The following is a 7919-nucleotide window of genomic DNA, read 5'->3' on the forward strand; positions in this document are numbered from 1 at the left end:
CTGCAATATGGACTCCCAGGGGTACAACTGCTTTGTGGACAGAGACAAAATGAACACTGCCATCCAGGACCTGGGACCCAAGGAACTGAGCTGCACAGAGCTGCAAGAGCTGAAGCAGCTGGCACGCCAAGGTTATTGGGCCCAAAGCCACACTCTGCGTGGGAAGGTGTACCAGCGCCTGATCCGGGACATTCCTTGCCGTACCGTCACGCCCGATGCCAGTGTGTACAGTGACATTGTGGGCAAGATCGTGGGTAAGCACAGCAGCAGCAGCCTGCCCTTGCCTGAGTTTGTGGACAACACACAGGTGCCCAGCTACTGCCTAAACACACGGGGTGAGGGTGCTGTTCGGAAGATTCTGCTGTGCATTGCCAACCAGTTCCCTGACATCTCCTTCTGCCCTGCCCTGCCTGCAGTCGTAGCCCTGCTGCTGCACTACAGCATTGATGAGGCTGAGTGCTTTGAAAAGGCCTGCCGCATCTTGGCCTGCAATGACCCCAGCAAGAAGCTGATTGACCAGAGCTTTCTGGCCTTCGAGTCTTCCTGCATGACATTTGGAGACCTGGTGAACAAGTACTGCCAGGCAGCTCACAAGCTGATGGTAGCTGTGTCAGAGGATGTCCTGCAGGTCTACGCAGACTGGCAGCGCTGGCTATTTGGGGAACTGCCCCTTAACTACTTTGCTCGTGTCTTTGATGTCTTCCTGGTGGAAGGTTACAAGGTGTTGTACCGCGTTGCACTGGCAATCCTGAAGTTCTTTCACAAGGTGAGAGCTGGGCAGCCGCTCGAGTCAGATAATGTGAAGCAAGACATCCGTACCTTCGTCAAGGACATTGCCAAGACAGTGTCCCCAGAAAAGCTGCTGGAGAAAGCATTTGCCATCCGCCTCTTCTCTCGGAAGGAGATTCAGCTCCTGCAGATGGCCAATGAGAAAGCTCTAAAGCAGAAGGGCATCACTGTCAAGCAGAAGAGGTAGGCAGGCCTCTGGGCAGGTGGCCAGGGGCCTGCTTAGGGTGGGGTTTTGATGGAATACTTCCCAAGATCTTTGGTATAAGCTTATCTTGCCCAGAGGACTTTTATTCTGCCTGCTGCCAGCCAGCCATCCGTGCATGGATAGAAAACCACGGGAAGGGAGAAAGGGCCTTCCTGGTTATAGCCATAGGCTGCTAAGGCAACTGTGGGAATGGAAGGTGCCTGCTACAGTCCTCAGGCCTGAGGCCCATGGCAGAAATGAAAGCTAGGTGTGGACCACGAGGTCAGACGATCAGGCAGTGGGCTGAGCCAGGGCCTCTGGTCATTTTACAGCAGTCCCTTTTCCATCCCTCCAGCTCTGGGCTCCCTTTCTGCTGAGCACAGCCCCCTGGGGAACAGAAATGAGAAGGGCTCATGGTGTCCTGAGACTGTCCTGGTGGTAGATGATATGACTGTAGGTGGGAGGCCTTTCTTCCAGGCCAAATGCGGGCATGTCCTGGATATCAGTACTTACCACTAACCTCTCCTTGTCTGTGTTTATTTTTCTTCTTCTCCACGTCCGTTGCCTCCTTCTGTTTTTCAGTGTTTCACTTTCTAAAAGGTAGGTCTGGAAACCATATCTCCATGCCTGGATTCTCTCTGTCTTCTGGCCTGGCTGTCCTGGGGGCCTGCTTGTGCTGGCTCTCAGGGCCTGGCAGCTGTTCAGGTGCCATCTGTTTGTCCTTCTGTCTGCTCAGTTGCCTCAATTGTGCTCTCTGCTGGTGCTTGGCTGGCCCTTATCTTGCCAGAGCTGACTCACTTTCTGTCCCCATTTCTTAGAGAAAAGGTGCTTTTGTCCCCACCTGGGCTGGGTGCTCTCCCCTCTTAGTAATGAAATGGGAGTGGGGCTCCAAGGGACATCTCCGCCACATTTTTTTCCCAAGAGTACCTAGGACCAGGCTTTAACCTGGTTGAATAGGTGAGAAGTTTACTCCAGGCTTAGCTTCCAAGAGAGCCAATGCACACCCCTGGGGTGGGGGATTGTCGTCAGGACTGGGGTCACAGCTGTGCTCTGAACCTCTCAAAACTCTCCCCAGGCAGTTTGTGCACCTGGCTGTACATGCGGAAAACTTCCACTCAGAGATTGTCAGTGTGAAGGAGATGAGAGACATCTGGTCGTGGATCCCTGAGCGGTTCGCCCTCTGTCAGCCCCTCCTGCTCTTCTCCTCACTGCAGCATGGGTACAGCCTGAGCAGGTAATGCCCAGGAGGCTGGAGGCTGGACCTGCCCTCAGAGGCCCTGAGGCAGGGACTCCGAGGGCCAGTTAGTCCAGGAAGGACAGAGGGAGCAGTGAAGTTTCCCAGCTTCTTTTTCTGCCTGTGCTTCCAGGAGATCACACAGGGTGAGGCCCTGCCTCTTTCTGGGGGGCTAGAATTGGGAGGCACTTTTCTGGGCTTCTCTCACTCCTAGGCCAGTTCAGTTCAAGGGTCATTGCCGTGCACGCCACGGTTCCAGGTCCCTGTGTAGGCGTTGTGATGACATGGGAGGCTTCGCTTAGAGAACTGTAAGAGAGGACAACTCAAGGAAACAGGCTGTGTTTCAGAACTCCCCACCCCCACTCCGTCAGTCCACAAGCCAGGAACAGGTTGGCCCTGTGGGGTTGGGGCTGTGCCGGCCTCCCCAGGGCACACTGCCTCACTGGCAGCTCTGTCAGGTTAGCCCTCACTTGAGCCTCAGAGTGCAGGTGGCCTCAGAAGCTCTGGCTTGGGTCACAGGTGACCTGACAGAGACAGGTCAGAGTTGTCTCTGCCCACAGGCAGAGATGGCCCAGTCCATGTGGTGGGCACTGTCTATAGCCCCACAAATATTATGGCACAGCTGGAGCTGCATCCACCCAACCCCAACCTCTGTGGCATGGGAGGCTCATTGGGGGACAGTTAAAGGGAGCTGCCAGGGCTGTCAGCCAAGCCCTGGGCACCTGGAGCTACCACAGTGGCAACCTCAGGCCTCCTTACATGCTTCCCAGTGCCAGCTGACTGCCATGTGCTTGGACTCTGAGCTCTTCTAGAGCAGGGATGTGTTCTTGTTCTTGCTCCGGCGGAGCACCTGGCACGCAGTTCTGTCTGCTGGGGGCCATTTGTCATGCTGCCTTTCCCCCTACCAGAGTGCTCAGCCTGCAGGCCACCTGATGGAAGCCCTACCTTGGCTTGGAAGAGTGCCTAGGCCAGATTGTTGCCAGGTCCTTGGCCACTATGCCTGGTCCCCAGAAGATAAGGAAATGCCATTTCCAGGCCCATTCACCCCTAGACAGTCCAGGTTTCTCTGACACTGGGGGCACCAGTCAGTAGAAGCTGGCCAGAGGTGGTACAGGAAAAGGGTACAAGATAACTGCTTCCCATCAGGACTGGCATGTGTGGTCTCTTCCCAGGTTGTATTTCCAGTGCGAAGGACACGAGCCCACCCTCCTGCTCATTAAGACCACACAAAAGGAGGTGAGCAGGAATCAGAGGGAACCTGGGGTCCTGGTCTCTGAGTTCTGGGGAGTCTGCTGCTTTTGTGCCCCAGGAAGGGTGGGTACTTCTGCAGCCTCCACCCAGCCTTCCTGTACTTAGGGGTACAGAGCAGAGCCACCCTCCACAAAAAGTGAATCCAGCTTCCCTATCTGACCCGCAAGTACCCAGGGCCTCCTCGTTTCCCCTGAGGATCCAGGCCCTGCTGAAACAGCCTTGCTACTTGGAAGGAGCATTGCAGAAATGCCTAGTAGCAAGGCCCTGCCTCCCCGCAACACAGTGGGCCAGTACCAGGTGAGTTGGCTGTTGTTACCTGCCTCCACCCCCTAACAGGTAGTTCTTAGGGCCATTTCCTCCACAGTACCTGTCTCCTGGAAAGTCCCCCGAGACTAGGGAGGTCACAGCTCATGTGCCCTCATCCTGGGGGTGTCTGCCTACAGTAAAGGCTTGTTCAGTGGCTCCCAGACCTGTACCCATGGGAGTTTTAGGTTCCTCACCCCGTTCCACACTCTGCATCTGGGTTTCCAGAAAGAGCCTGGACATCTATATCATAGAAGTTGACTCTGACAGACACTTTGGAAGAACCCTGCAGCCACTGGAGGGACATGACTCTAATGGTGAAATCAAGCACTTTGTTGGCTGACAGGGTTGGAGAATGTTGTCGAACAGGCATACCTCCTAGAAGCTTTCATCTGAGGGGCCTCCCAGGTGCTGATGCCCGAAATTGGAGTGTGGACATGGGGCTTGTTACCATGCTTGAGGGCCCAAATGGAAATACCCCAAACAAGCCAATGGCAGCTACCTGCCCCCAGCTCTCACCGCCAATCCCATGCCTTCCAAACTCGGACTCCCACACCTCTCTTTACCTTCGGCCCTTACCCTTCAGTCGGGGCGGAGGATGCTGTGACAATACCACTCCACCCAAGCTGTGATGGTACAATGGCCCCTCAGCGGGGCCTGAGAAAGGGGATGCTCCTGCAGGCCAGCAGGGTGCAGCATCACCTTGGTCTTTCTCCTCAGGTGTGTGGAGCTTACCTGTCAACAGACTGGAGTGAGAGAAATAAGTTTGGAGGCAAACTGGGCTTCTTTGGGACCGGAGAATGCTTTGTGTTTAGGGTAAGTGGGTCTCCCTGCACGTGCTCTAAGGCCAACAGGCCCAGCACCCTCATCAGCCCCACTTACATGACCCTGTTTTCCTCTGTTATAGCAGTTACCCTACAGGATAACCTCCCCATTTTCTTCTGGTTTGTGATCATTAGACCAATAGCTCCATGAGAGCAGGCAGGCTCTCATTCCTCGTACTTGCCCTGTATGGCTCTGTCTCCCCAGCCGTGGCATGAGGCCTCGTACATAAAGGGCTTCAATGAAGTTTTGTGGGAGGAAAGTGACCAGAAGGGCCCTGTAGGGCCCAGTGTGCCAGCTCCTCATACTGTCTTTTCACCCTCAGTTGCAGCCAGAAGTCCAGCGCTATGAATGGGTGGTCATCAAACACCCAGAGCTGACTAAGCCAGTGTCCTTGGAGGCCACTGCCACTTCGTCCCACCCCTCCCAGTCATCCTTGTCCTCATCCTCAAACCCTGCTGACCGCCTCTCACCGTTCCTGGCCACTCGGCACTTCAACCTGCCCTCCAAGACTGAGTCCATGTTCATGGCTGGGGGCAATGACTGCCTCATCATAGGTGGGCATCTCCATCTCAGGCTGGTGTCACTTAGCCTGGGAGAAGGGTACAGGGTAGTGGGTGGCCAAAGCCCCTGGGTCAGCCATTGCTGACCCAGATGGCAGGAGTCTTACTTGAAGTACAGACAGCCCCCATAATGGCAGAGGAAGAGAGCAGGCATGAGGAGTGGGAGTGGGGACAGGTGTTCTGGATAAGCTAGCTGGGAAGGGGGTTCTAGCCTAGAGTTTAGACCCCAGTTGAGGGCTGATGGGCTTTGGAGAGTTGAAGGTCAGCCTTGTGGTTTTAGGCCTGTGGCAGGGCTGGGGCCGGGACAAGTGGAGATGCTTGGGAGCAGGAGGAGAGCACCTCCTGGGCAGTGCCAAATGGGCAGCTACTGACTCAGCATCCTCCAGGTGGAGGGGGCGGCCAGGCTCTCTATATCGACGGGGACCTGAACCGGGGCCGCACGGGCCACTGCGACACTTTCAACAACCAGCCCCTCTGCTGTGAGAACTTCCTCATCGCTGCTGTGGAGGCCTGGGGCTTCCAGGACCCTGACACCCAGTGACAGGCCTGTGCTGATGGGGACTGAGCTGCTGCTGTGGGATGGGGTGGTGGGGCGGTGGCCGGGCCCTCTCTTCAGGGAGGAGTCAGTGAGTGAAGATCTCACCACATGCATGGGCAGTGTTGGGGTACAGCAGGGGCTCTGATGGTGGGCTGGGCAGGGTGCCAGGGCCTCAGCTGGCCAAGCCTATTCCTCTGGACCCTGGTAGGGCCGCTTAGACTTGCCACTGCCTCCACCTTGGACTCATGCCCTGGCTCTCTCTGGCCCATGCTGTGCCCGAGGCTTGGGAGGGACTACTCTTACAGCCCCTGCAAATTCCTTGGTAGTGGAGACAACTGGAACGCCAGCAGGAACCCCGCCAAATGTGGGTGTATAGCACCCCCTGCTGGCTTCTGTGCAGGCCCCTGCAGCCTCCTGCCTGGCTGGCTGCTCTAGCTCCCCAGTTGCATTTTTTGTGCTGAGAAGAGACAGGTGCCCTGGGGACTATTTCTTGGCAGGAGCGTCTGCCTGAGGACTCTAACCCATGCTGGCCTCCAGGGGCTGCCTCTAGTACAGTTAACTACAAGGTGAAAGAGTTTGGGAAAAGCGGGACCTATGCTGAACTATGGGCTCCTCCCAAGGGAGGGCCAAGGGCCAGTGGGATGAAGGGCTAGAGGGGACATCATATGTCCTTGTGTTTCTGCACAGCCTGAAGCTTCTGCTGGGCCTCGTTGTGTATTTACACCTGGAGAGGCCTCCCAGCATGGCCAGGGGAGGGCCCTCTGACCTCAAACCAGCCGGCTCCATTTCCAGGGGCCTGCCTGGAGAAGCCTGGGCCTACAGAGCCTTCTCCAAACCTCCTCCTCTCCAGCCAGCGCCTCCTTAGCTCTCCTACAGTCTTTGTGGTGGCCCCATTTCTCCTTCATGTCACTGCGATGTCCTGGTTCCCTGGATCACATCCAGACTCTTCAGCGTGTTGTGTTTGTCTTATCTAGTCCTACCCACCTCTGCTTCATTGGGGCTCACAAGTTCACGTACTAGGTCTGCACTCTCCCTAGGTCCCTGCCCACATGGCACTTTCACACAAGCCCCTTTGCATCCCTCTCACAGCACTGTAGTCAGCTGCTTAGCATGGTTTTTTTGTGCTGCCACCTCTTCCCTTCTGCCCTGTCCTCCCTAACTTTGCAGTGGACTCATGCATAGTAGGTGCCAAGTAAAGATTAGGCGGGAAAAGCCCTCCTACCCTATGACCTCCCTCAGCTGGTCCTGAAGGCCTGGGCACCCAGGAGGGAAGAGAGGAAAAGCAGGCACCCAAGTGGCTGTGCTGCGGCAGTCTGACCAAGGGTTACTGCCCTTCAGCCAGCCCCCTCAGTGTCCTTGCATACCACACCCTACCCAGCTGCACACCCGGCTTGCTCTTCCTATGGAGTATTCGTCCTCTTTACATCCACCTACTCAAATCTCCTCTGAACCAGACTGCAGCGGGGCTGAAGAAAGGACCAGGAAACTTGCGCGGCTTTGGGCAAGCTGGTGAACCTATCTGGAACTCAGTTTCCCCAACTGTAAAATGGGGCCAGTCATCCCCCTCTGCTGTCCCCCAGGACTGTTGAAAGGCTGTGAAGGAAAAAGGTGGTGGGCGGCGGTGTTCACCCACCAAATAGCATTGTTTACCCACCACCCAAGATCATTACAGCCATCGCCACTCCCCTTTACTCTGAGCCCCTGCAGATCTCACCTGTATTTTGGTGTTCATTAAACATGGTCTTATTACGTAGTCCAAGTTTGGTCTCTTCACGCAGAGGGGCCTGCAGGAGCTCCTCCATTCCAGGCTTGTCACCAAGTGGGATGCAGGAGGCTTGTCAGTGTTTTATCGCTGGACTGTTGAAGGTCTTTTAAAAACATAGCCTTTCAGAAGCAGCTAAAGGTATATATTTCAGTACTATTTGCATGGCTCTCTCTACAAACTTCCTAAACTGTATTCTTTTTCTGGAAAATCCAGAGGATTCTCTGTGGCTGCTCCAAGGCCCCTGTTGAGCATTCTCAGAGATCCAGCCCAGGGAGAGGAATTGCTGCTTAGTCATGATTTCTGTATCATGAGATCTTTGTGTGTGCAATGCAAAAACAGTTTCTTTGAATTTCTTTTTTATAATTAGTTTATTTTTTATTGTATATTTTTCCATTACCATTTATCTCCCTTGTACTCTCTTCCATCCCACCCCGAATTTCTTATCTTCTAATTTTTTTTTTGCTAAACTA

General features: G+C 55.0%; 1 protein-coding gene across 3 annotated transcripts; it reads left to right on the forward strand.

The window, feature by feature from the left end:
- Positions 1 to 5: 5 nt before the first annotated feature.
- TBC1D24 (TBC1 domain family member 24) lies at positions 6 to 7433 on the forward strand. Of its 3 annotated transcripts, XM_053671695.1 has the most exons (7): positions 6 to 972; positions 1556 to 1573; positions 2049 to 2207; positions 3380 to 3443; positions 4482 to 4577; positions 4909 to 5140; positions 5533 to 7433. In XM_053671695.1, the coding sequence occupies exons 1-7, from the start codon at positions 8 to 10 to the stop codon at positions 5685 to 5687; spliced, it is 1689 nt and encodes a 562-aa protein (XP_053527670.1). In that variant the 5' UTR covers positions 6 to 7; the 3' UTR covers positions 5688 to 7433. The 3 variants fall into 3 exon arrangements, with proteins under 3 accessions (XP_053527670.1, XP_037013192.1, XP_037013193.1); XM_037157297.2 differs by lacking the exon at positions 1556 to 1573; XM_037157298.2 differs by lacking the exons at positions 1556 to 1573; positions 2049 to 2207.
- The last annotated feature ends 486 nt before the right edge of the window (positions 7434 to 7919 follow it).

Source organism: Artibeus jamaicensis, unplaced genomic scaffold (genome assembly GCF_021234435.1).
Source record: "Artibeus jamaicensis isolate MK-2021 breed Jamaican fruit bat unplaced genomic scaffold, CSHL_Jam_final contig_700, whole genome shotgun sequence".
NCBI classification, from domain to species: Eukaryota; Metazoa; Chordata; class Mammalia; order Chiroptera; family Phyllostomidae; genus Artibeus; species Artibeus jamaicensis.

Excerpts from the sequence above, each read along its gene's own strand:
- TBC1D24 (XM_053671695.1), top strand. The coding sequence starts at position 8 with ATGGACTCCCAGGGGTACAACTGCTTTGTGGACAGAGACAAAATGAAC. Across the intron at positions 2,208-3,379 it reads CATGGGTACAGCCTGAGCAG|GTTGTATTTCCAGTGCGAAG; the intron begins GTAATGCCCAGG and ends GTCTCTTCCCAG. Across the intron at positions 5,141-5,532 it reads CAATGACTGCCTCATCATAG|GTGGAGGGGGCGGCCAGGCT; the intron begins GTGGGCATCTCC and ends AGCATCCTCCAG.